Source organism: Sceloporus occidentalis, unplaced genomic scaffold (genome assembly GCF_023333645.1).
Source record: "Sceloporus occidentalis isolate IW3139 unplaced genomic scaffold, rSceOcc1.0.p SCAF_10, whole genome shotgun sequence".
NCBI classification, from domain to species: Eukaryota; Metazoa; Chordata; class Lepidosauria; order Squamata; family Phrynosomatidae; genus Sceloporus; species Sceloporus occidentalis.
Window position 1 is genome coordinate 3,214,214 of NW_028316990.1, and position 27,662 is coordinate 3,241,875.

The 27,662-nt window shown below is 41.5% G+C and overlaps 1 protein-coding gene across 1 annotated transcript; it reads left to right on the forward strand.

Annotated features, from left to right (window-relative positions):
• Positions 1-3,058: 3,058 nt before the first annotated feature.
• Positions 3,059-25,982, forward strand: RBL2 (RB transcriptional corepressor like 2). Its single transcript, XM_089539529.1, has 22 exons — positions 3,059-3,362; positions 6,499-6,629; positions 8,337-8,537; positions 9,066-9,130; positions 11,389-11,517; positions 11,978-12,138; positions 12,221-12,285; positions 13,034-13,220; positions 14,181-14,347; positions 15,035-15,144; positions 15,488-15,591; positions 15,774-15,911; positions 16,011-16,175; positions 17,652-17,763; positions 18,325-18,600; positions 20,115-20,386; positions 20,836-21,012; positions 21,129-21,200; positions 21,956-22,058; positions 22,575-22,780; positions 23,616-23,780; positions 25,153-25,982. The coding sequence occupies exons 1-22, from the start codon at positions 3,117-3,119 to the stop codon at positions 25,321-25,323; spliced, it is 3,423 nt and encodes a 1,140-aa protein (XP_089395655.1). The 5' UTR covers positions 3,059-3,116; the 3' UTR covers positions 25,324-25,982.
• The last annotated feature ends 1,680 nt before the right edge of the window (positions 25,983-27,662 follow it).

Genomic DNA, 27,662 nt, shown 5'->3' on the forward strand with positions numbered 1-27,662 from the left:
CGATGTTGGACTCAGTACGTTCAAACAGTGAAGCGCGGTTTGCGTGGCGGTGGCGGCTTTGAAATTGGGGACGCGAGGTTGCGACGGTATTTGTAAAGCAATGGCACTCCTGAAGGCATTCAGTGGGCTTCGCAAAGGGAGGCTCTTTCCCAATGTCCCTCCGTCCTCCATTGAGGGCAATGCTGCTAGAAAGCCTTACAGCTGGACAGAGGAGGAGGAAAGAAAGGGCCCTTGGCTTTGCCAAGCGAGGGATGGCTCTGCGCCTGGCACTTCCATGTGTGTATATACATAGATATAGATCAGAAGTGTGTGTGTATTGTGTGTATATATATACACACACACACAGATACACACACAGAGAGACTTTTAATATTATATACACAGTTATATATCACTTTATTGGTGACTTGAATCATGTCAGCGTTAGGGGCCTTGGAGGACAGTTCCCATCATCCCCAGGCGATGCAGGAGGCAGGGAGACGCCTCAAAGCCAGCCTCCCTCAAAACGCTTTGGAATGAAATCCCCATCATCCTCTGTCCCTCAGGGGCGGTGGCAGCCATGTGTTCCCGGGGGATGATGGGAATTGTAGTGCAAAAGGGGGGCACTACGGCTGCTGCCTTGCTCTCGGCCGCCCTCTGGAGGCGCCCTTTGCGCACTGCAAGCTCCATGACTCATGGCTGCGAGGCTTCTCTCGGGCGCCCTCCAGTGGAGACCGTCGGCCAGTGAGGATCGCATCGGCGCCCAATTCTTCTCGCAATTTCGCTTTTGCGCTCTCATTGTCTCACAATGCCTTCAGGCGCTTTTGCGGTCTCCCTCCCGGCTCTCTCTCTCTCGAGCGCCCTCGTGTGGCTCAAGTGGCGCACTTCGGCCCCTTGACGCTTAGGATGATGATTATCCTTCCCTGTCCTGGGGCGCCCTCTGGTGGCGGAAAGGGAGCGTTGCTGGCCATTCCCAGGCTTCAAGGGGCTGCTATTATTATTATTATTATTATTATTATTATTATTATTATTATTATTATTATTATTATTATGGTGACAGCTGCGGTGTGGGTTCATGACCTTCCTTGGATAGAAACATCTATAGATGTTCCAGTCCCATCCCATGCAATGGGGAATTACTATTGCAATCATTGTCATTGTTCTTATTCCAGTGGGCCTTTGGGATCCTCTGAAGATCGGGTCCAGGACCCTCCTGGATCCCAAAATCAGTGGAGGCTCAAGTCCCATTATATGCAATGAGGAATCATCATCATCATCATGGGCCCTTAGTATCCACTGTGGATTGGTTCCAGGAGTTTCCTTGAAGGCTCTTTTGAAAGAGAGGTTGGATGACCATCTGTTTTTGGGGTGCTTTGATGGAGAGTTCCTGCATGGTAGAAAGGGGCTTGGACCAGATCCTTCTTGGGGTCCCTTCCAACTTCTATAATAATAATAATAATAATAATAGTTTATTTATATACCGCTTTTCCAAATTAGATCAAAGCGGTGTACAACAGGAAGTACAATACAAAGTAAAACAAACAAACAAACAAACATAACAGGCCTCTCTCCCCCTCAAGATGGTGGTCGGAAGAGGGCTCTTAGTCTTTCAGGCAGGCAGTTGGAGCTAGCCTGCCTCTCTCCCCCCAAGATGGTGGCTGAAGGGAGGGCTTTTCTTCTTCTTCTATGGTTCTAAGAGGAAGGAACATACAAAGTTATAATTATATATATGTGTGTGTGTGTGTGTGTGTGTGTGTATAAGTATATATATATATATATATATGTGTGTGTGTGTCTTTTTAATAGGTTTTGCTGCAGAATGGGCCTTTCAGGGGAGCCCTAGGAAGGGAGGGATCTGTCCCTCTGGCTCGATCTCTGGATCTCTCTCTCTGGATCGATCTAGGGGCTGCATTGCTCTGAGAATCCACAAGAGGGCGCCCTTGTATCAGGAATGTTCTTTATCAGCCACATCTTCATAAAACCGAAGTCTATGGGGACTCATGTGATTTCCCCATTGGCTCCCCATCCCTCCCTGAGGGGGCGTGGCCTCCATCCCTTGACCTGGATCTCCCTCCGCTCCCATTGGCTGCCTATTCCCGAGGGGCGTGGCCTCCTTTGCACGTGGAGCATCCTCATAATAATAACTTGTTATTATTATTATTATTATTATTATTTATGGTATTTATGCCCCGCCCTTCAGCCCTAAAGGCTATCAGAGTGGCTTGCAATTATTATCTTTCATTAGATGGTTCCCTGCCCTCAGGCTCACAATCTAAAAGCTTAAGCATTTAAAGGTGAATGGTTTATTGTTGTTATTGTTATTCGGGGAACGTTCAAGAGCAAGGCTTCCTAAAACTGTTGGGCCTCTGCCTCTGGGTTCCCAGGAGGAGAAAGAAGCAGCAGCAGCGGCCAGTGGGCTTTGCAGAAGGAGGCTCCCAGAAGGTCCATGCAAGCGAGGGATGCCTAGTCTGCACTTGGCACTTCCATGTGTGTCTGTCTATACATATATATGTGTGTGTGTGTGCATAGCCTTCTCTTCTCCAGGCTAAAGGTCTCCAGCTCCAGTTTCTCAACGTCTTTTCCAATTGGTCACCCCCGTCCTACATTTCCAGGACTAGCCCCATATTTCCACAGCAGACAATAACTGAACATTGCGTTCCTCCGCATCCACTCCCCTTCGCTCTGTTCTGGCTGCCTCAGTCCTGTTGCATTCTGGGCTTTGCAGTTTAGGGAAAGGCCTTGTGGAATTCTCAGCCAGAGAGCTGCCAGGCCTCCCTGGACTACAAAGCCCAGGATGCAGCTGGAGGCAGCCAGTGAGCGGAGCAGCGCTGAGGTAAACGCCTATGCTGCGCGCGGCTTTATGGGAAATGTAGTAGCAGTGCGCAAGGTGAGCTATACGCGTGCGCAGAAGCAGCGCTCTGATTGGCCACCGTCCTCTGCTCCGGATCCAATCAGCGAGCGAGGCGTTCGGATCCGAACGCGGCTGAGGCACAGAAGCCCCGCCCCTTTCCCCCTTCTTTCCTCCGAACGCACAAAAACAATCCTCGGCGCATGCGCACTCCGCAGCTGCGCGCGAGCCGGTGGTTGGCGTCCGCATCGTTTCTCCTCAGCCGCTTCTGGTTCTGAAGCGGGGCGCCATGCTGGGCGGAGGAGGCGACGGCGGAGGGGAAGAGGAGGAGGAGGAAGGGGCCCCCGTGGGCGCCGAGGAGGAGACAGGGGACGCCCGAGGCGAAGAGGAGGAAGAGGAAGAGGCGGCGGAGGCAGCCGAGCGGGAGACCCGGCAGCGCTACGAGGAGCTCTGCAGCAGCCTCAACATGGACGAGAGAGCCAGAGCAGAGGCCTGGCTCAGCTTCCAGAGCATGAGGAGGAACTACACCCTGGAGGTGGGCGGGGCTAGACTCTTTGGGGGCGGAGCTTTCAGGGAAGGGGCGTTACTTGGCTGGGTTTATGCGAGAGGGCGGGGCTAGTCTGTTGAGGGGAGGGGCACTGGGGGGCGGGGCCATTTTGCTGAGGGGTGGGGCTTATTGAGAGGGAGAGTCATTACTGGGCGGGGGCTTGTGTTGAAGAGGCGGAGCCTGTCTCCTGGGGTTTGTTTGAGAAGGGGGCGGGGCAACTCTGCTATGGGCGGGGCTTGTGAAGAGAGGGCGGGGGTCTGTCTGCGCGTGAGAGGGGCGGAGCCACTGCTCGGTGGGGCTGGAGGGATGGGACACTGTTGGGCGGGGCTTATTTTAGAGTGGGCGTGGCTAGTGTGTTGAGGGAAGGGGCACTGCTGGGCGGGGCTTGTCTCCTGGGGCTTGTGGGAGAGAGGGCAGGGCCACTCTGCAGAGGGGAGGGGCATGCGATGAGGGGGCGGGGCCTGACTTCTTGTTGTGCTTCTGTTTTGTTTGTTGGAGGGGTTGATTGCCTTGTTGCAAGGCGACAATGATCCTCACTGCAAAGGAGGACAAGGCACTGCAAAGTATAGGAGCATCCACTAAAAAATATCGGTGTTTACAAAACAAAAGCTAAAGGCACTCAGGTCAATGCGAACCTGTGCCTCTTAGCCATGCTTAGAATGGAGGGCGTTCCGGAATGCCTCCTGGAGGGAAGGAGAGTGGGATGGAGGACGTGTCCTGGGAAAGGAGGACATGCCTGCTTTGTCAGTGTCGTTGTTGCTCTTGTGTGCCTTCGGGGTGTTTCTGACTTGAGGCAGACCTCTCACTGGGTTTTCTTGGCAGGTTCCTTAAGAGGAGGGTCGCCATTGCCATTGCCGTCCTGCTGACAATATACCTTCATCTATAAGTGACAAAGTGTCTGCCAACAACTTGACCCCAGAATCCTGGGTAGACTTATATCCGAGTCAATAGGGGAAAAGAGCAAGGAGTCACCTCCTTCCCCAGAGAAACAGCCCCAGTTGCATTTCGCCAGGAAAGAGCGCATGCGTGGGGTATGTGGAGATGCCTCTAATACAGTGGTTCCCAACCTGTGGGTCGGGACCCTTTGGGGGTCGAATGACCCTTTCATGGGGGTCGCCTAAGGCCATTGGAAAGCACCTATTTAATTACAGTTATGAAGTAGCAACGAAAATAATGTCATGGGTTTGGGTCACCACAACATGAGGAACTGTATTCAAGGGTTGCGGCATTAGGAAGGTTGGGAACCACTGCTCTAATACCAGCTCCCCGGTGGGTTTATTTCAACCCAGAGAGCCAGCGTGGGGCAAAATGCTTTGAGCGTTGGACTGGGGCTCTGGAGGCCAGGGTTCGAATCCCAGCTCAGCCGTGTCAGCCTTGTAAAGGGCCAACCGGTGGGTTTCATAGCCGAGCGGGGAATCGAACCCTTGTCTCTCAAGGCTTTAAACGCTGCACTCTGCTGGTCCCTTTGGCTGCCTTAAAGAGCCAGGGTCCCTCTCCCTTGTTTCGCCTGGAAAGCCTAGAAGGTAATACTCGCTTCTTTGTTGTGGCGCCAGAGTTCTCTCTGACAGAACTACAGTTCCCAGGATTCCCTAGCATTGGACTTTATCTCATGGTGGGGAAAAAAGGCAGGAGCAATATTGGGCACTAACACGAAGATAGATTTCCATGCACCATCGCGATTGTCATGCGATTATCCCATGAATAAAGAGGCATTCTAGCGCCGCTTCTTATTCACCGGAAAAACCCATGAATAAAAAGCCGCGCTAGAATGCCTCTTTATTCATGGGATAATCACATGATAATTGCGACGTTGTGCGATATTGTGTGAAAATCTTCGATACTGACAGGAGCGTAGCACTGTCATCCCATCTTTTTTCTCCGTGTGATAAAGTCCATTGAGCCAAGGCAGTTAAAGTGGCTTCCAACTGGATTATAATTGCAGTTTGTTTTGGACTGAGGTGTTTTCCCAAATTTCCCAGGGACTGGCACTATATCTGTGCCCATTGGCTCAATTGCTTTTTCCTTCCCTGGGAACTCACCAGGCAATGGCTCACAGACTGCTTTGGGTAGCGCTGCATTAGTGAGTTTTAAAGCTGTACACCTGGCTTTCCTCCCTTCTTCGTTCTCACAGGTAGATGAGGAGGAATGGCCCAAGATCACCCAGTGCATTTGAATTACACTCATCCCTCCACACTTGCGGCTTTGACTTTTGTGCATTTGATGATTCACTGATTTTATTAATATGTTCTCTCTAGGAATGTCTAGGTCCTCCACCTCAACTCTGTGGTCAACTTTAACCAAAAATCGCCCTAGAGATTCCTAGAGAGAATGTTCCACTAGGCATTTGTAGCTCCTCTGGCGCAATTCTGTGGCCCATGGACCTGAACAGACAGGCCAAAATAAAGCTGCTTCGGATCACTTTGGAGGTATGCTGTTTAAATGACACACACATCTTAAGGGTCCAGAAGCTGTGCCAAAGCTGCACTCCAGTCCTTAGAACTGAAGCATAGCTTTAGCATGGCTTCCGGACTCTTAGGACGCATGCATCATTTAAACAGCATACCTCCAAAGTGACCCAACACAGCTTTATTTTTGCCTGTCTGTTTGGGCCCAAAGTCTGCAGATGTTGACCACAGAGTTGCACTGGAGGACCTAGAGATGCCTAGAGAAGTGATCTCTCAGGTAAAATCATAGTGTTTTTATTATTTGCACGTTTCCCATATTCATGTGGGTCCTGTGCCTCTAACCCCAGCGAATGTGGAGGAACGAGTGTACATGGCTTACCAGGACTTAGACCTTGGGCTGCATCCGCACTGCCAAGATAATCCGTTTTGACACCACTGTAACTGCCATGTCTCAATGCTGAGGAATTCTGGGAACAGAGCAGAGCCCAAAGTGGCATTCAGCTTGTGTTCTCCAGCAGCAGTTCCCCACCCTGAAATATGTTACAGCAGATTGTTTTTGAAATTGAAGGAACTTTATAAACAACTTTATTTTCTGAGTAAGATCCTGGTTACACTCCCTAGTCCTATATCCTAGCTGTAGCAAACGGAGCTCTTATCTTGTAGGCGTATATAAGAGATAAGTTTCTTTTTCTTCCTTTCTTCCTTAAAAACTATTATAGGGAAATGATCTACATTGGCTGGCATGTGCCTTGTATGTGGCTTGCCGGAAAGCTGTCCCAACAGTCAGCAGAGGAACTGTTGAAGGAAACTATGTGTCTTTAATAAGAATATTACGCTGCTCGGGACAAAGGTAATGCCTCTTAAAATTTCAGCAAGCATTTTACTATTGAAAAAATTAAGGAGGATTGACTTTTGGTAGAGGTGTGTAGATTGCCGTAATAACTAATAATACTTTTAAATGAGTTATACACAAATAGACTGTTAATAAGAGTATTTGAAGTCACATAAATCGTCTTCTTCAGTTTTTACTTTTGGCCACTGACAACTTCCTTTGCAATTTAGAGCATTTGTAACATGGGTATGTTTTTCTTTCCTGACCAGAGACATTTGATTCACTCCTCTATTTATGTGAAGTGTACCAAGCATTAATAAGCATATCGGTTTCCTTAAATGCTGGCGTTAGTAGTTTTGTAATGAAAGTTCATTCACTTTTGTAAGCCTTTTGCACCTTTGGCTAGAATCCTTTTAGTTCATCTCCATCAGAGTAGACATATTGAATCAGCTGTTAAATAGTGAATCATGTATCTGTGAATTCACTTGATTTAATTATTATACTCCAGTTGGGACTAACAATAGTTAGTCTGACGTTTTGTTCATACCCATCTTAAAAAGGCAGAGTTGGGGTATAAATATAAAAATGTATAAACGTACAGTCCAACATTGTCAATAATGGCGAAGGTCAGTGAGGCATAAATAAATAATTGTGGTTATGGGTAGTGAAAGAGAAGAGGCATTTTTATTGTGTACGAATTTCTGCTGATATGTTAGCCTTTGTCAGGAGGGAAGAATTGGAATGTATAGCAATAGCTCTAGCCATTAAAGTAGACCAGAGGTGAAATGTATCTGGCTGCTATTTGAATGAATCCCTGCTGGGATCTTTAGTCATCTCTATTTCTTCAGTTATTGATTTATGCCTTACGAACATTGGTACTCATTGCTAATGATAAGATTGGGCTGTGCAATTTTTAAAACATAAACAGTCTTTTATTTAATAGATTTATGATCACTTTTAAGATTCGTTATGCACTTGTATTTTATATTTCTATCCTAACTCTTGCCTGTTTGTTTTCTACTATTTTGTGAGTTAGGTCCTATACGCTTTTCTTTTGTTGTGCAAACCCAGACCAATGTTGACAAGCATAGTTGGCTATTTTGTCTCAGACATAAACATTTTTCTATCACATTGCACTAAAATAGCAAGAACACCGCAGTATGTTGCATTGCTTTTTAAATAGATTTGACTAACACCTATGTTCTTAGGAAATACTGTATCAATTGCCTATCAGTGCAGAATTGTACACAGATAAATATCAGAAGGATAGTACAGTGGAGATGGAAGCAGAAGACTCACACGTCTTATGGAGACTGCAAGAAAAAGTAATGTCTAGTTACTAAATAGGAAAAAGACTTTCTAAGGAATAGACATTGTAATATGTGGGTTTGACCTCATCAAACATGAGGTTTGATATGGGGAAAATGGGTTTTAAAAACCTTGAAATATTTCTTGTTTGGCAAATCTTGACATTGGCCTAATTCTAATTGCTAATCCTAGCTAGAGTAAACTCATTGACTCAGTAGCGTTCATACAAGTGTAGGCTTGACTTTCAGAAATTGATTCAATGGATTAACTATAGTTAGAAGTAGTAAGTGGATTTATGGCTGTGAAATGCCTTACATGTTTCTTCTTACTGGCACGCAAGGTTGCGTACGTTGTACAATCTGTTTAGAATATTGACATTCCATAAGACCAAATGTCTGATCATCTAAATGTCTTCAGTTTGATAGAGTTTTTTAACAAGATGAAGAAATGGGAAGATATGGCAAACCTACCCTCCCAGTTCAGAGAACGTACCACAAGATTAGAAAGAAACTTTACCGTTTCTGCTGTAATTTTTAAGAAGTATGAACCCATTTTTCAGGACATTTTCAAGTACCCTCAAGATGACCATCCCCGCCAGCAGAGAGGAAGAAAACAGAGGTATGGATTTTAAGATATTACCCCACAGTAAGATGAGTTGTGTTAATTTTTTCCAGCTGTCTGTACTTATCACAGTTACTTAGATCTTAAGCACACGGTTGTTTCACTGCAGTCTACTTCCAAGTAAATGTGTTTTGATGTTTGTGTCAGCAGTAATTTAGGAAATGCCCCACTCCCTTCTTACTCTGCTCACTAATCCCTTTCTTTATTACTCCTCCTTTCTAAGTGTCTGTCTAAGTTTGTAAGTGATATGGAGACTCAGTGCTTGTGTCCAGTGTCCTTGTCCTTTTAACAAAAGAAGGAGCTATAAAAGTTGCATGTGCAGCTCATTTTTCTCCTTAGGTCTCCCAGTGTAGAATGGAAAGAATAAGGAAAATTGTGTGTGTGTGGCCTCCATAGCACAGTCTTGAGTGTATCTAACTGAATTTCAAAGAGGAATTAGGATGCGTTTTATGTATTTTAACTGTGTTAATGTAAATATAATGCATTTATTTCTTTGTACTGCTTCTTTTTTCTTTTTTTGAAAAGGAGGCAACCTTGCACAGTCTCTGAAGTGTTTCAGTTTTGCTGGGTGCTATTCGTTTATGCAAAAGGTAGGAATTAATGTTTAGCACAGATTTCTTTTGCAGTCTTCATCTGTAACAATGTCTGTGTCTCTCTCTTGGGAGTCATAACGTAGTGGGACATCATGCTAGACCAGTGATGGTGAACCTTTTACGGACTGAGTGCCCAAACTGCAGCCCAGACCCCACTTATTTATTGCAAAGTGCCACATCCCTCTGGCTTTCTAGTAAGAAACTCTGGCAAACTCTGTCCTAGGGCGACAGCATGTGTGCTCACAGAGAGGGCTCTGAGTGCCACCTCTGGCACGCTTGCCATAGGTTCGCCATCACTGTGCTAGACACTTCAAATTTGAGAGAAAGGGTTGTCACTGCTAGCTGTTGTCCAGATTGTGCCTGCCAGTGTCAAATTGTAATTCTGAACAGGGAGCTTTTAAGAAGCACTAAAGGGGTTTTTACTATAACTCAGCAAGACGCAATTTCTTTAAAGGACTAGAAAACAGGAGAGGTGATCCAAAACACACTGCATAAATAATCCAGTTGGAGACTGCGTTAACTGCCCTGGCTCAATGCTAGGGAATCCTGAGATTTGTAGTTTACTGTGGTATCAGAGCTCTCTGACAGAGAAAGCTAAACCTCTCACAAAACTACACTTCCCAGAATTCCCTAGCATTAAAGCAGTCACAGACTGGATTATTTCGGCAGTATGTTTTGGACTAATGTTGCTAAGATTCCTGGGGCAGAAAAACAGGGGAGAATGCTAGTGCCCAGACATTATGTATGTATGTATGTATGTATGTATGGTGAGAGTAGGGTGAAAGTAAGTTGGCTAGGATTATAGGTTTTACAGTTCAAGAGAGTGACAGTATACACCCTACAAAAGATGGATTTGACAGCAAAGTCAATATTCTCTCCTTCACTTTTGATTTACTTATTTATGATTTTATATGTATCCCTCCTTTCTTCCAGTGTAGCACCCAAATGGGCTTACAAAATACTACCCAAACCCAGTAAGTTAAAACTTTAGTAATAGGTGAATTAAAAGCCAGTTAAATAAACTGTCACTTTGAAATTCAACACTGCCTTAAAATAACAAAAAAGAGGAGATAAAGTACAAGCAACCAGTTAGTGGGCAGAAGCCTGTCTTAAACCCTTAGGTCTTCATTAGGCCCTGCTATGGATCTGCTCTTTTTCAGCAGATATTTCTCACAGTGAGAAGTACTAGCAGGACTAAAATGATTTTTTTAAAATTGTCATTCTTGACTGTCATGAAATGTGCAATACTTTAAAAGGAAAGAAGTGGCTTGTGCTGTTTGTTGTAAACGTCAAAACTGAGAATCCTGACATGCACGGACTTCATTTCTCTTTTGAGAATAAGGGGAAGTAATACCTTGTTTGCTCTGCTGCTCAAGGTTTATGCTGGGTTTATCATGGCAACCGCAATTCAAGGACAAGTTTGGGCTTGTCTATATGACAGGCTTTCTAGTTGAAAGAACAGCAACTTTTGTTCTGCAGATTTATTGCTTCCTGCCTCTGGTGCAGATGAATGAGGTTGCTTCCTAATGTGCATGGCAAGACAAGCACAAGATAAATAGCACAAGGTTAGCAATATGACTGATGGTTGACTATTATCCTGTTTTTAAAATAGTAAATATTTTACATTTGTCAGTGGGTTGTTTTTTCCTAGGAACTCTTTTATTTCCAGCTGCTACAATAGCTTTCTTTTTAATGTCTAGGTGTGTGAAGAAAAATAATTCACTTGAAATGAGAGAGCTAGAAGTTAAAAATACCAGTTGCTCATTAATGACTTCTGTTTTAATTTATTGCTTGCAACTTTTATTTATTTTCTGCCTGTTTAATTGATTGATTTTTCTGCCTGTCAGGGTGATGTAAAATAAAATCAAAGGATATATATATGGGGGTTGAAAGAATAATACCAATACAACTGTCGGTTGGAAACTCAGTAAGGAGGACAGAATGAGCATGACCACTCCTTTCATAATCAAGATGCTACTGTGGGGAGGGGGAAGACTGTTAAGGTTATAATGTTCATTTAACCTTGTGATATATATTAATGATTGGACTCCTAAGATCGTCATGTGCCAGATCTATAGAGGTTTCTCCATAGCAGCGTTTAGTATTGCATACTTATACAAACGAAAGAACAGTCTTGGCACCACCAGCAGTTGGGGCACGCTTGGTCAGTATTGCACCCATCTTGTGGCTCTCTGGTGCACTTTTCATTTTTCTGAAACTGAAATGTAATCCAAACCCAAATTGTAATCTTACAGGCAATTTTCCTATGATCAGTGATGATTTGGTCAATTCCTACCATCTCTTGTTGTGCGTCCTCGATTTAGTCTATGGAAATTCTTTGCAGTGCCCAAATCGTAAGGAGCTTCTGAATCCTAATTTTAAAGGTATGTTGAAAAATATCTTTCTGTGGTACACTTCGGAGGTACAGATATATTGCATTGGAAGACTGAATGCAGCATGTAAGATACAACTGTTTGGGCTTTTTAAAAGAAATATTAAAATATTTAGAGGGTTGTTAACCTTGTTGCTTTTTCTCTACATCCCTCTCTCTTCTTTAATATGCTATGAAAAATCATACGAAAAATTTGTCTTTGCCTAAAACAAAAGTGTTGAACTAGAAGGACAGAAAATAAAGAGTGGGAAAACAATATGGTTCATAGCTTCTAAAAAAATATCACTGTATAAAATAGGAAATTCTACTGTTGTTTGACACAGAGAACAAGGTGTTAATTGTATTTCTTTTTTAAGCAGAGGTATACAAGAAGATATAAATATTAACTTAAAATATTAAAATGTTTAACAAAATATTAAATGTTAACTTCTCTCAATCCCTCAATATACTAGGACTGCCTGAGGATTTTCATAGTAAAGATTTTAAGCTGTTGTTTGAACCTCCCTGCATCATTGAAAAACTCTGCTCCTTGCATGATGGTTTGGTATTAGAAGCCAAAGGTATAAAAGAGCATTTCTGGAAGCCCTATGTGAGAAGACTTTTTGAGAAAAAGGTATACAAGTAATTTTTAAAATGTTTTATAAATCATTTGGCATTGCTACATTGCATTTAGTATTGGTTCTTCTTCCTTGTAGATTCTGAAAGGTAAAGAAGAAAACCTGACAGGTTTTCTGGATCCTGGAAATTTTGGAGAAAGTTTGTAAGTATTAGAAAGCAATAGCATCAAATTCTATAACTTTATGGTTGTAGAGGCCACTTTTTCTACTTCCAGAGCTTTTTTGTTTGTTTGTTTGCTTTTGGTTATAAAACCTCTCAACGTTAAATTCTACTGGTTCTGTTCACTCCTCATTGCCATCACACCTCAGGGATTGCATTGTCAATGTTTCCTCAACCACTGTCTTGGTGAGGCTGCCTCTTATTACCCTAATATACATGGTACTAATATTAGTGATTCTGAAGAACCCCCTACATAGGCTACAGCTAGAACAGTCTAATTTCCCCTGCTTTTGAGAGGTGGGGCTACAGCATAGTCTTGTCATGGATGGTCATGCAGAATAATATGTGATACCAGATTGATCAGGGAGAATCATGTCCTTGATCTCTGGCTTCTTCTATAGTAGCAGGGCCGGCGGGGGGGGACCTTATAAAAATCCCTGGCATTATGTCAGGTTAACATGATGCCAGATATGTTATCTTGCCAGTAATATTTTGTAAAAGATCTTACAGAATGAGTTAAAACTTCATTACTATCTGAAGTGTTACACTTTTCTCATGATGAAAAACAAAGGACCTAAGAAAGACATTTTCACCATATTAGAGATTACGATTGTTTCGGAGCTCTTATAAATATTTATCACTAATCTGTTCAGTGTTCAAGATGAGCCTCTTTCTTTCTTTCTTTCTTTCTTTCTTTCTTTCTCGCCCTCCATCTACCCCTGGTGCTGTAGAAAGAGCATCAACAAGGCCTATGAGGAGTACATATTGTCAGTTGGAAACCTAGATGAGCGGATATTTCTTGGTGAGGATGCTGATGAGGAAATAGGAACCTTGCGGAGGTGTTTAAACACAACTTCTGGAATGGAAACTGATGAAAGAGTGCAGGTCAAATATAATCTGCAGAAGCATTTTGAACGGGTGAGTACAGAATGGGTTTGTTTTGTGGCCTAGTACATCTCTCTGTGTAAATATTTCCTCCTTTTTATTTTATTCATCCTTAATAGCAGTGATTGCAGCAATTAGGTCACAGAAAATCAAAGGATTCCAGAATTTGACCTGCGGTCTTGCATTTGGGTTTCCTTAAGCAATTGCAGCAGCACTGATTTGATACTCTACGATCTCACGAGGAACGCTGGACCATTCTGAAGAAGCCACATGTTGACTTCTTCCTGCACCAATATTAACCATGAAAATCTAGGCTAATACTTCCATGAGGAGGGTCTGAACATCTAATTTTATTTTAGCGGTGTAGGGAGGATTTGTATTAGTGTGGCTTCCATGCCGGTGAAGTAATATAAGTCATGTCAACATGTTATTTCCCAAGAAGTTGTGTATGTTTTTCTAAGTTCTATAGAGGAAAGGTCAAATTCAGATGTAACAAACAGTTGGAACAATTTTCTGTCTTCCTGTCTATTAGCACAGTTTTAATTATTCCATATGATACATTGACAGTCTCCAAACATGGATTATGTAGCTTCTTAAGAAGAAGAGACAGGTACATTTTGATGCAGCTTTGTATCCAAGGTACAGAAGGAATCGTCCTGAGCCTCATAATATTGGGAGTGATTTTTTTGAACTGAATCGTACAATTAAAATAAAGGAGATAGAGATATTTCCTTTATAGTAAGATGTTAATATGTTGGTTTGAAGCCTCTGTCGCAGTGAGGAGATCTTTTCCATGGCGCACACTCTACATTGAATTAGCAACTTGGATAATCTCTTAATATCTGCTCTCCTCAAATAAGCAATTGTTATCCTCAAACCAAAATAGATGCTCCACTTATAGACAGGAAGCATTATTGCTAAAGCTGTTGCTATGCTGCTGTAATACACTAGTCATTTCAGTTCTTGAATATCTTCCACATTGCTTTTGGTTAGGCAAAATCCTTTCGCATATCTACACCTCTTACTGCCCGGAAGTATGTAAAGGAGAGTGAAGCATGTGTGAGCCCGATTTCTATAGCCACGTACAACTTGACACGACTTCATACGATGCTGACAGGCTTGAAAAATGCCCCTAGTGAAAATCTGGAGCAAATTCTCAGGTCAGTAAGTCACTTGCTTGCAGCTTTAAAAACAGTATGTAACACTGTATATAACAGAAAATGCTACAAGTCTAGGGCACATGTGGGTTGCATGGTTCAGTGTAAGTAATCGCATTTGTGAAAGGATGCTTTATCTCAGCGGTGGTTTAGTGGTTAAGACACCAGTTCTGACTGGAAAATCAGAAAGTTGGCAGTTTGAGGCCCAAGTGCCGCATGATGGGGTGAGCTCCTATCACTAGTCCCACCCTCTGCCAACCTAGCAGTTCGAAAGCATGCAAATGCAAGTAGATAAATAAATACTGCTTTGGTGGGAAAGTAACAGTATTTGGTGCAGTCTTGCTAGCCTCATGACCACTGGAGTCTTTGGACAACTGTGGTTCCTCGGCTTATTAATGGAGATGAACACCGCCCCCCTACAACTGGTTACGACTAGACATTCATGTCAAGGACTACCTTTACCTTTATAGGAGTAGTATCTGCTTATAGCTGACATTTAATGTACTATGTGATTTGGGAAAATCATTTTATTTGGGATCAGTGCAATGATAATAGTAAACTTGCAAAATTTAACATAAAGGTTTCAGCCTTTTTTTTCAATAAACTTCCTAGAAAAGAGGCTTAGATAAAAATCAACATTATTTTCTTTTTTAGTTTGGATATATTCATTATTCATTTGCTCCTTGTCAGGTCATGCTCCAGGGATCCTTCCCTTTCAATTTCCAGTAGAGTGAAAGAAATGTATGAGATTTATTGTGAGAAGACCAAGGCTCAAGGAGATCCTGATAGCTTCTCCAAAGGTAAGACTGGACTGTGTATGATGCTTAGTATGTAGATGTCTAGACAGCTACATCATTGGATATGGGATGTTCTGACTGAATTGATTCCTCTGGAAATCCTCTATGCAGTCTAGCTTGCAATTGTAGGTTTTATAGTTTGTTTGTTTCAAAGGGTTTACCAGTAATGATTGACATCTGGAATCAAAGAAAGCAAACTGGGTTTAGTGTAGCCTGCCTGCTTGTTTGCTTTCTCTTTCTTTCTGTAGCTGTTTTAATTACAATTAATGAAATAAAGCTCGTTAAGTTTAGCTTTTGAATTTCTTTCCATAATATGAATAATGAACTCTTGCTTTTGTTATTGTAGATGTTGTTGGAAAACACTTTCATTTGGCTGAGGTACTTTACTACAAAGTATTGGAATCTGTCATTGAGCAAGAAAAGAAAAGGCTGGGTGACACTGACTTGTCTGTAAGTAAGTTCATCAGTAGTTTGCATAAATGTTCAAATGCTTTACTTTTAAAGTTAAAGCTGCTACAAGTCCCCCCCCCCCTCTGTTTTATTTTTAAAACATTATTTTTTTAAAAAAAACTATTAATGTTTTAATAATTAACTGAAGCAGACTTTACTGGCTATTATTATTTTTATTTTAGGCAATCTTGGAGCATGATGTGTTTCACAGATCTCTCATGGCCTGTTGCCTTGAGATAATTATTTACTCTTACAAGGCATTTGACAGTTTCCCATTCATCACAGATATATTTGATGTTCCTGCCTTTCACTTTTATAAGGTCAGTTTTTTTTTACTTTCTTTCTAAATTGCTTATATCTTGCATCTATTACATAAAGCAATGCATGCTCAGTATTAAAATGCATAATGTTTATTACAGGTGATAGAGATTTTAATTAGAGCAGAAGATGGCCTTTGCAGAGAAGTGGTGAAACACCTCAATCACATTGAGGAACAAATTCTAGAGAGTCTGGCATGGAAAGTAGAATCTCCACTGTGGGACAAAATCAGAGAAAATGAAAATAAAGTTCCAACCTGTGAGGAGGTAAAATTTGAGGTTAATCTATTTCATAGTTGTTTCTTCAGTCCTTAGTAATTTATTCTGGATAGTTGCCTCTTAAAATTGTAACAGAATTCTTTTGATAAAACAAGGAAATACATCAGAATGCATCTGAATCCTTATCTTGCTGATGTGGTCTATATGAAAACGTGTGCAATTCTGGAACACATGGCCCCATGTATTTTTGATTTGTTGTTGTTGTGTGCCTTTAAGCTTTTACTGACTTAGGGCAACCCTAAGGAGTACCTATCACAGGGGTTTCTTGGTTAGATTTGTTCATAGGAGGTTTGCCATTGCCTTTCGCTGAGGCTGAGAGGATGTGATTTGCTGAAGATCACCCAGTGAGTTTCATGCCTGAGCTGGGAATCGAACTCTGGTCTCCAGAGTTGAAGTCCAGCACTCAGACGACTACACCACAATACTCTAATCACATTAAGAAGCAATAAATGGGACCTTCGGGTAGACAGTAGTTCCTTGAACCTGCAGTTCCTTCTCTCATGGCCAATTATCCTAAATGAGAGATAACCTACATATTAAAACCAAAGCAGTGAGGAATGGATGAATGAAGCCTGGGAAGAGTACTTGTCAACAGGCTATCCATATAGGCAAAGGCACACATTCCTGGCTGAGCATCTGTCACTGCTTTCTTACTAAGTGCCAGTAAAGACTGGCATGAAAAGCTGGCTTCCAGCTGGCTTGGAAATGTGGCATATGCACAGCACATGCCCCCATGACACCCGGGAGCCAGCTTCTGGGCTCTCTAGTGGCACAATGTTTAGACACCGCATGCTGCAGGAGGTGGGAAAAGCTGGCTTTTTGCTAGCTCAAAGAGGAGTGGCATTTTGTCACTTCTTTTTGTGCCAGCAAAAAGGCAGATTGGGGCCACAGCCCCAATCCAGTTTTCTCGGGGCAGCTTCAGGCCACTCCTTTCGGGTGGTCTGTTTTGCTCCTAAGGCAGACAAACATACTGTACAGATAACATTAAGAAAATTGGAAGGTGCATATTATGTTAAAAGCAAAGAAATTCTGTTTAGTTTGGCTGGTTCATAGGAATCCTTTGTAGTAGTTCATGATTGTTGTAGGATTGTGTGTCCTCTCCTCCTTTCTCATGGGTTAAAAATCTTTCCTTTCACAAACTGCCATAATCATTGCTAAATTATTATCTTCACATGTTTGAAGTTAACCAAGATTGTGCAAAATCTTGATTTGTAGACATGTTTTATCCATAGTTAATGCTAGATTAAGTTATGGTTTGAGGCGATTTTAATAAGCAGTGCTTTTCAATAGGACATAACAGCAAACAGTGGAAAGGTGTGAAGAATCTAAAGAGCAGTGGGGACAAAGGAGTAAACAAGCTCAAAGCATGCTCCTTTTAACAACTGATCCAAACTATAGATAGAAGCATCAAAATAACTAGAATTTGTAATAAGTAAAGTGCAGTGCATTTTGTTCTATTTCTAGGTAATGCCATCTCAATATTTTGAAAAGTCAAATGGAAACAGCATGACAAGTTCCCCTCTAACCCCAAGGAGACTAAATGAGGTCCGTGCTGAAACTGGAGCATTGGGAAAGGGTAAGAGTTAATGTCTCTAGAGAGAATGAGAAATTGTTCATTGGGAAGAAATGTTAATCTCTGGCTCTAAATTGTCTTTTAATTACCAAGAAACATCACTTTTTTATTAAGTTGGCTGAATCTGTAGACAAGTTTGTAATAAGTGAAGATTATGTAGAAAGTACCTATTGATGTCATATCATACTACTAACTATTTGGGGTATCAAATGTTGTGTAGTAATTTTTGAGTAATATCTAAATTACCTTCTTCTGACATAAGACAAGGAGTGTCTTGTTTCAGTGTTTTCAGTGGTGACTACCAGTTCCTGGTGCACCCCTTTGTGGTAGTAAATGGTATTTACTAAGAAAAATAACAGCATAGATTCTCTGACTGGAATATCATCTGATGCCTCTAGAAAGGATATTCATTTAATAAAAAAATCTTCATTAAATTTGCACTGCAAATAATCTGATGCTTTCACCACATTTTAGTTTGCCCTTAGTTTGGTCTCTGGAGTGGGATTAACCTTTAATATGAAACTGCTGTGTATTGCATATAAGACTACTCCTCTTTCATTGCAGGCATTCCATCATCTCCAACCACCCTTTATGAGAGATACAGCTCTCCAACAAGTAACCCTACTAGAAGAAGACTGTTTGTTGATAATGACACTGCTACTGAAGCCAGTCGGACTCCTGTGAGGGTCTCCCAGCAGCCTGTGATCGCTACAATGCCGGTCCAGACCGTCTCCCCAGAATCCATACCTGTCACTCCAGTCCCTGGGCAAACTTTAGTGACTGTAGCAACAGCAACTGTCACTGCAAATAACGGGCAGACTGTTACAATACCAGTACAAGGTGAGAAGGGCGGGTGTTTTGTGCTCAAAATTGGCGATGAAAAAATAACCTCCTTGGTAGCTCCCAGGTGAGCATTGTAGGGAAATGGACAAAAAAGGAAATGGAAAAATAAAGGTGAATCTTGGAGCAGGAAGATACTGGCATGAAGCCTATAAGAATCTTTGAGCTGTAACATACAGTGCATTACAAACAGATTGACTTATTCAGGGAAACCTCATCCCTTTGCTTGCAAAGCCTAAGCAGGTTTGCTAATGACTGGGGCTTTTTAGGGTCTTGCATTCATAGGGTCGCCATAAGTCAAAGCCACTTTGATGGCAAACAACAACATTCAACACATTGCAGTTGACCCTAGGCACAGAAGCAGCAGCTCAAAACATTTTTTTGGTATATTTTCTTCAGCGAGAATGCCATGGAGTAGCAATGTGAATAACTAATTCTGTGACTTTTTCAGTACTCCAACTGCTTTTAGTTTTTTTTCTCTATAGGAGTTAAATATATACAAATGATGATAATAAGAAGCTGTTGTTAGGCTGCCAACAGATACCTGGGCAAGGGGAAAAAATGGTAGCAAGGGTTCTGTGGTTCTGAATGGCATCTGTCCCCCCTTCCTTCAACAAACTCTTGCCTTCATCTGAGTTCTTAATATGAATATTAATTAAAGAACATGAAGGTGGGAAAACATCCTTTCATGAGGTTGCCCTATGTAGGAGCACTCTCTCCTTATTGAAGGCATGAAAAGATTTATCTCTAGTATTCCTAACTATCTTATCATTCATTGTTTGTATAGACTGGATTAGTTTATAAGTTGGGAGAGAAAAAGAATCAGATTGTATTCTATCTTCCTTGTAGTATGTCATTAAAACAGACAAAGAGACAGTCTGTATTGGGGAGTTGGGGGGGGGGGTGGATTAACTACCACAAGAGTAGCTACTTCTCCCCAACCCAGGCTACTGAAACTTGCATCCTTTTAAAAGGAACTTCATAACAGAGGCCAAGAGAAGTTGAGAAGGCATGCATAAATAAATAATTAACCATGCAACCCATGCTAAACTTGGACTGCAATACTGGTGATGCATACTTTGGAATAAGGGCCATTTCTGAGTGGATAGGTACAGGTTACAGTTACATTGTAAGTCTTTTGAAACTGATTTTTTTTTTTTTTTTAGAGAGAGAGCCCATCCACACTATAATCCTAAGCATCCTTGCTTAGAAGTGAGTCCCACAATGATAGATTGGACATACAGCTTAGTTGGTACTTCCAGCCATAGTGTGTAGACCCCCCCCCCCAAAAAAAAAAACCTTGCTGTGTAAGTCCATTGTTACAAAGCACCAACAGGCCTTGTGGCACCTTAAAGACTAACAATCCTTACCTGTGCTTAAACCTGTTTGTACACATAGTATTTCCTCAATTGGCAAATTATTACACCTATAAGCAGATGGATAGATCGGGTGGAGGACTGTCATCAGTGGTACTGAAGTACCTTTAATTTAATTCTTTCTATGCACTCTTACAGGAATTGCTAATGAAAATGGAGGAATAACATTCATTCCAGTCCAGGTGAACGTAACTGGACAGGCTCAGCCACTGTCCAGTTCCATCCCTCCTCTCAGTGCCCAGACGCTTGCTGGGACTCTGAGCCCCCAACAGATGGCTGGCACAGCCCTCCACTTACAAAGCCAGTTTCAGCAGATTCCTGTCTCTGGAGAACTGCGACAAAAACAGCAAATGGGCTGCAGTGGTGGTAAATCCCGGAAGACTGGCTCACTCATGCTCTTCTTTAGAAAGGTACATCAGTGTGGAAAATCAGATATATCACTCTATTTGGCTAAAAGTGCAAATGTGGCTCCACTCTTGAGATCAGAAGATGGGCATGATATGTTCAGATAATTTTTTCTCTCTGAATGAATTGCCTTCTATAGTAAGCATTCAGTCCTCTCAAGTCAGTCTTCCTCAACCTGGTGTCCTTTATACATTCCACAAGTCTGTTCAGCACAGGCAATGGCCATTCTTATTTGCAGTGATAGATAAGAAGGAAGAGGTAGTTGTTCACATGTATGCAGAGTGTTATGCCACAGCTTCCTTATGTTTGTGTATCCACAAAGAAACCATCAGCCATCTGGGGAGCTATTGGGATTACATTCAAATTCAGAGGGCGACTAACACAGGCTGGAGATTCGAGAGTGTAGAAGTAATAGCCATAGGCTAGTTTTAACTATATCTTCTCCCTCCAATAGGTGTTTCACTTAGCAAGTGTCCGTCTGCGAGATCTCTGTCTTAAACTGGATATTTCTGATGAGCTGAGGAAGAAAATCTGGACGTGTTTTGAGTTCTCACTGGTGCAGTGCTCTGAGCTCATGATGGACCGGCATTTAGATCAGCTGTTAATGTGTGCCATATATGTAATATCAAAGGTAAAGCTTCACAGAAAGTGTATCTGTCAAACTAAATAACCAAAAAGATGATAGTTCTAAACATTTTAAGGAGGGCTAACATTTATAGTTAAGTGCATTTCCCTCTTGCATTCTAGGTTACGAAAGATGACACATCATTTCAGAACATCATGCGTTGTTATCGGACTCAGCCACAAGCTAAGAGCCATGTAAGGAAATTATGTTTAAACCATATCCATTCAGTGTGATTTATTGGATTTTCTAGTAACTGGATATTTTTATAGTTTTTTATGGCTTTTTTGGGCTATGAGGCCATGTTCTAGAAGAGTTTATTCCTGACGTTTCGCCAGCAGCTGTGGCTGACATCTTCAGAGAATGCTGGAATGAGTGGGGTATATATACTGTTGGTTGAGAGGAGGTGATTTGCATGTTATTTGTTCTGTTGCAAATCACCTCTCAACCAACAGTATATATACCCCAGCATTCTCTGAAGATGCCAGTCACAGCAGCTGACGAAACGTCAGGAATAAACTACTAGAACACATCCTCATAGCTTAAAAAACCCAGAAAAAACTATGGATGCTGGCCATGAAAGCCTTCGACCTCGCACTGCATATTTTCATTCAAATATTTGGCTATTGCAATATTACATTATTAAGATTTTAGACAACTTTCTAGTTTCAAAAGCTGAGACTTTACATCAATTGTGGAGTTACACATTGACTGTGCTACACAATCCTTATGTTAAATGGCAATGGTGAGGAAATGGGCACATGTCAAATGTACAACTGCAAATCCACTCCTGAAAATTATAACTGATTGTAGACAGTCCATGTAAGGGGGAGAGAGAATGTGTTGCTGTTTCTATAAGAGAACTTACAGTACTGTGTAAGACACCATTTGTTGGTATTTGTCCAGAGAGTAATTCTTAATTAATATATTTATTTATTTTTACTTTTTGAAGGTATATCGTAATGTCTTGATAAAAGGCAGAAGACAAAGGTATTCAAGCAATGGTGAGAGCAACAATCAACAAAATTCCCCCACAGAGAGAAATAAGGATAGAAGTAAGTGGTTACAGTCAGCTTTCCATATCCACAGCTTGAAAATATATTTTTTAAAAATATATATTCCAAAAAGCAAACTTTGATTTTGTCATTTTATATAAGGGACACCATGTTAATACGCCACTGTGTATAATGGGGCTTGAGCATCCACAAATTTTGGTATCCATTGGAACCAAACCCCAGCAGATACCATGTATGCCAGTGAACCCTTTCATGATTACTATACTAGATAATGAACAAATAATATGGAATTTAGCATATAGCTACCATGAGTGGCAGGCTGAATTAACATGAGATGAAGAGATTACACTCAGCACTGAATGAGGAAAGCTTTCAGATAAATTTGGTATAAGCAGGGAGAGAGAGAAAGAGCTGCAGGGAGTCGATGGGAACAAAAGATTAATAGTGTAATTGGTTTTAGCTCAGGTGATGTTTGGTAGTTCTGCTAGTGCATAATAAAAGGTGTGATATGTTTGCTCATATGATTTAACAGATCTCTTAATTATGCTTTCCTAGCAAGCAGAGATTCCAGCCCAGTGATGAGATCAAGTAGCACCCTGCCAGTACCACAGCCCAGCAGTGCCCCCCCTACTCCAACACGCCTGACTGGGGCCAACAGCGATATGGAGGAGGAAGAACGTGGCGACCTGATTCAGTTTTACAATAATGTCTACACTGACCGAATCAAAGACTTTGCCCTAAAGTACTCCTCAGACAATGGAGTAAGTTACCTTTCCTCCTCATGACTGACTTAATTTGAATTCACCTGAGAGAATCAGTTTTGTTCTTGAAGTCTGTGGCAGTGAGGTGGAGTTTAAAACCTGTTTAGTAGTACTGTACTACCATTAGATCTTTTCAGTAAGATCTGTAGCTCACTAATGATACATTTAAATAGTTTTAGTTGGGACTTATAGGTGACAGGTGCTATTTCATCATTGTCTCATCTAAATCCATCATATAGTAAAACATTCATGAGTAACAATCTGATTTAAGTTGTTTATTTGGGTGGATATTAATTAATGAAAAATCCTCATGGTTTAATTGTTTACACCTAAATGGCCATGTTTATCTGCTAGGGCTTCTGCAGTAGAACAGGTAGACAAAGCACACCTTTTTGGGGCTGCAACCCCTATGACTGGCTGAAATTTCAGCCCAGTAGGACCAGCAAAGAGACATTTTGCCCACACTGGTACAGACAATGGATTTTATGGGGGACTCTAGTTAGCATGATGAAGTGGACTGTATTCCACACGAGTTTATACCACATTGAATGGTATATGATGCTTTTACTGCAACAGTCCTCCTGAAATTCGATGCAGTTGACCACAAATCCACTCTGGTTTTGAGATGGTGAATCTGTGATGAAGTCACAGAGTCCTGAATAGATTTCATAGTAGTTTATTATCTGCTGTCCCATGAGTTGTGCCAGCTTTACCAAAGCAAAAACTGAAGTATAATGCAAATTGCTATAGTATGTAGTTTTGTGTGGTTCACCACAATACCTTTCTGTCTTCTGTCAATAGGCATAGATTTATTGTGTTGTCTTTCTATGCCTAGGGTGAAGCTCCACCCCTGTCTCCATATCCTTTTGTAAGAAGTGGCTCACCACGCAGAATACAGTTGTCTCAGAACCACAAAATTTACATCTCACCTCACAAAAATGAGTCTGCCTTGTCTCCACGTGAAAAAATATTCTACTATTTCAGCAGCAGCCCATCAAAGGTAAGTACTGATGGCTGGTCTCAGTTCTGATCTTCTGGAAGAGATTTGACAGCTGGATACACTGTCTGAATTTAAAATAGCATTAAAGGCCAGTCTCTTCTTGAGATTTATCCTGATTATTTTTAAATTATGAGTTTTAATGTGTTGCTTGTATGTTATTTTCCCTGCTTCGTTCTAGAAAGAAAGGCAGGTAAGAAATATTGTCTTAAAGGTTAAAGTTACAATGTAGATAGCTTGGTACTTTATCTTGCCCTTTGATATCGCTTAAGCGTTCTTAGTTTTGTGCATTTGAAAAAGGAAACCAAATACAATTGTATTTGGTTTCCTTTATTTATTTTGTTCTTATTTTGTCAGGGTTTAATATATGTCAGAATCTAAGAAATATTCAAATTAGCTTTGTCCATGAAAGTTCAGAAATTGGGGCAGAACTGGTTTACTTTTGTTTGAGATCAGTGATGAGGTTAAAAATGTCAGTTTGGAGAAAAATCTTATGATTGGAACTTTTCTGCTTAGTCCTCTCTATATATCAGAGGTTTAAAAATTGCTAAGAGATGCCCTTAATGTTTAACAAAACAGAGAGGATAGGGCTATTTTTTCTTAAGGTTTCCCACAGTTAGCAGGTGATATATTCTACTAAGATTGCAGCTATTTGACAAGGCTTAATTTTCAAAGAGCCATATAGCAGTTTGACTAAGGCACTGGGAGACCAGGGTTCAAATCCCTGCTCAGTCACGGAAACTCACTGACTAACCTTGGGCAAGTCACATTCTCACAGCCTTAGAGGAAGGCAAATTCCCCTGCTATGGCAAACCCTAAGGTGAACCTGTCAGAAATGACCTGGAGGCAAACAACATCAATCTTCCAAAGGACACACTTACCTAAGAACAAGTCCTATCAAATGCTGTGGAGCTGCCATATAAATATAGGCTCCAACTGTAAATTGCATTCCCTTCTTTTTTAATAAACAAAAGGGGGGTATTTTTAAAACACCTGTTGCATAATAGTTTTGATTTCAAAACGGGCCCCTTTCCAGACCATCACCTTATAAGCAGATGGTCTTTCTTCCAACTAAATGAAGCCTAAGAGCAGACAGATGGACTGACAAGTGACGTACCTAAGGCTTTTAATCCAAATCAGGCCTGCGGTCTTTTAGCATAGCATGCCCAGTATAGGTGATTCCACCAATTCCAGCCACTGTCAAGATTATCACCTTTTCAATGCCTGCTACAGCTGCCAGGCATTGAAAAGCTCTTGCCTTAAGGATCAGCTATAGGAGGGTTCAGAAGCATTTTTTGCAGTTGAGGGTTCAGGGCCAGGTTAAGCAGATGACAGCTGTGTTCACATTTTTTCCCTTGCTTATGGTATGTTTCAGAGGCTTCAAGAGATTAACAGTATGATTAGAACAGGAGAGACTTCAACAAAGAAGAGAGGGATTGTCCTGGAGGAGGGGGCTGAGTCGCCAGCCAAGCGAATATGCCCAGATAATCACACAGCCCTCCTGCGGCGGCTACAAGACGTGGCAAATGACAGAGGTTCTCACTGACCCTATGGACAAAACCTGAGTTCGCCATCCTTTACTGTCTGATATTCGGCCAGTAGTGACAAAAGCCTACAGCAATTCTAAGCATTTTGGACCCTTGGTGTATCTGCTTCTGGCACCTTTCAAAGTGTCGCTCTTGACAAGGCTTCAGTCTGCTTTGTTTGCAGAGGCTGCAGTAATCCTCTGTGGATTGGAGGAAAATCAGAGACTGCTTCCTCAATCCTGGAACAGAAAGTGTCACACCACTCCAGCATATTCTGAGGGGAGCATGATAGCTGTAGTTTTGATTACAGCATTTTTAATTTATCTGGCAGAAGTCATCGATAAACATTTTGTCCAGTAATGAACCGACAATGTCTATTCTTACATTAGTTCAGAGAGCATTAATGTGTTTTTTTCTAGCTGTTTTGTAAACTATCAGTGTAATTCTTGGAATTGGCAGCCTTGTGGGAAAAGATAAGCAATAATGGAACCGATGCTGTGACTGTACCACCTGTTCTACGAAGCGGGCGCAGTGCCCACTTTTAAGCTGGGAAATCTAAGGTGTCTGGCACAATTGGAAGAAAATAGTTAAGGCTACATTTGAAATAGCTAAAAAAATATTGTATCTATTCTTTATTTCATGTGCCTGTCGCATAATTATGGTAACATTTGGGGGGGGGGGGGGGGCACCTTTGTGTCTAGACAACACTTTCAGATTTGTCTTGTTTTAGCTGTGCAATGTTTTAAGTGAACTCTTATGCAGAGAGTGGCGTTTCAAAAATTCTAAAGCATTATTTTAAAATGCATATTAGAGTTTAGCTACTCTGTAATCGCACTTTTAAATTATATATATATATATATATATAAATATATTTTAAATAGGCAAAGCATAAGATACATATGTTCAATTGCTTGAATTGTATTTATTGTCAAAGGTACACAGTGGTGATGTTTAATTTGTATTATTAATTTCTAGAGTGCATGATCATTTGTTTTCTCCTGCTTTTTAAACTTTGTACTTACCTCTTCTTTGAAAAAAAAATGTAAAAAGCATTTTTACAAAACTGAAGTAGACTTCCAACTTGGATTTTTTTTTTGGGGGGGGTGTCTTTGTGGGGCTCTGGGATAGGAAACTGACTCCCAGACTTTGCCCTTCCCTGTTTTATAGCCTTTAGGTGGTTTGTAAGGTTTTTTAGTTCAGCATTCTAAAACCAGAAGCAGTCTCCGTGATATACCTCATGAAGCATAGTATTATATGAGTTGGACGAGACTATGGGCCTGAATACACAGGCCAAAATAAAGCTGTTTCAGGTCACTTTGGAGGTATGCTGTTTAAATGACACATTCATCTTAAGATGCCAGAAGTTGTGTCAAAGCTGCACTCCAGTCCTTAAGACTGGCGCGTGGCTTTGGTTCAGCTTCCAGCCTCTTAGGACGCATGCATCATTTAAACTGCATACCTCCAAAGTGTCCCAAAGCAGCTTTATTTTGCCCTTTCTGTTTGGGCTCATTATTATAGTGGAAGAACATAGAAAAACCTTTGTAGTCAGGATGGAAGGGCTATATTTGTACATATTTTTGTACTATATTTCCCAACTACAAGGGAGGTTTTAGCTTCTCAGGGGCTGTTGGCATGCAGGGATGGGCAAGAAAGTGAAGGTAAAAACCACCAAGTGTCATTTGCTGAAGCCACCATTTCTCTGCTGCTGTTAGGGGCAGGGAAACAGCAATTGCAAAAGACATTCAGTAGAAGTCTTTCAAAAGAACATGAAGCTGTTTTATGAGTTACCATGGCATGAGATTTAAAGTCACTGCAAATTTCCGTTAAAAAGAACTGGAGCAGCCTTTGATGCATGTACTGTTTTTCCCTGTAGTCCCAGTTTGGTTGCCTCCCGTTTCCCAATCTTTTCCAAGTCTAAGCGGAAACATGTTGGCTGTTTTACCAAAAATGATTGAAATTGCTGTTCATTCACCCAGCAAACCATTACAGGGGGCTTAAACAGAGAGCCAAGGATTTCAAGGCACAGTACATGGTCTATCCTTTTTATTTTGGGAAGCCAGTGAGATTGTGAGTTGGTATGTAAAAGCGGAGGGCCTGTTCAATTCTGCTATCTAGTACACAGTGAATATTCTGTGTCGCACCTTCTCACCATATGAGACTCTAGCAAGTACATTATCCTGTTTTAATGTGCAGCAGTGTTCATGGCATCCACCTAGCCTTACTCTTTGCTACCACACTGCAGTCTCCTTTCTTGTAGAACAGAAACTGTAAATGTGAAGCATTCCAAGTGAAGCCACTGGAATGGATGCCACATGGAAGTAAATATGCTTATAGGCACCAGTCATTCTTTAAACGCTAT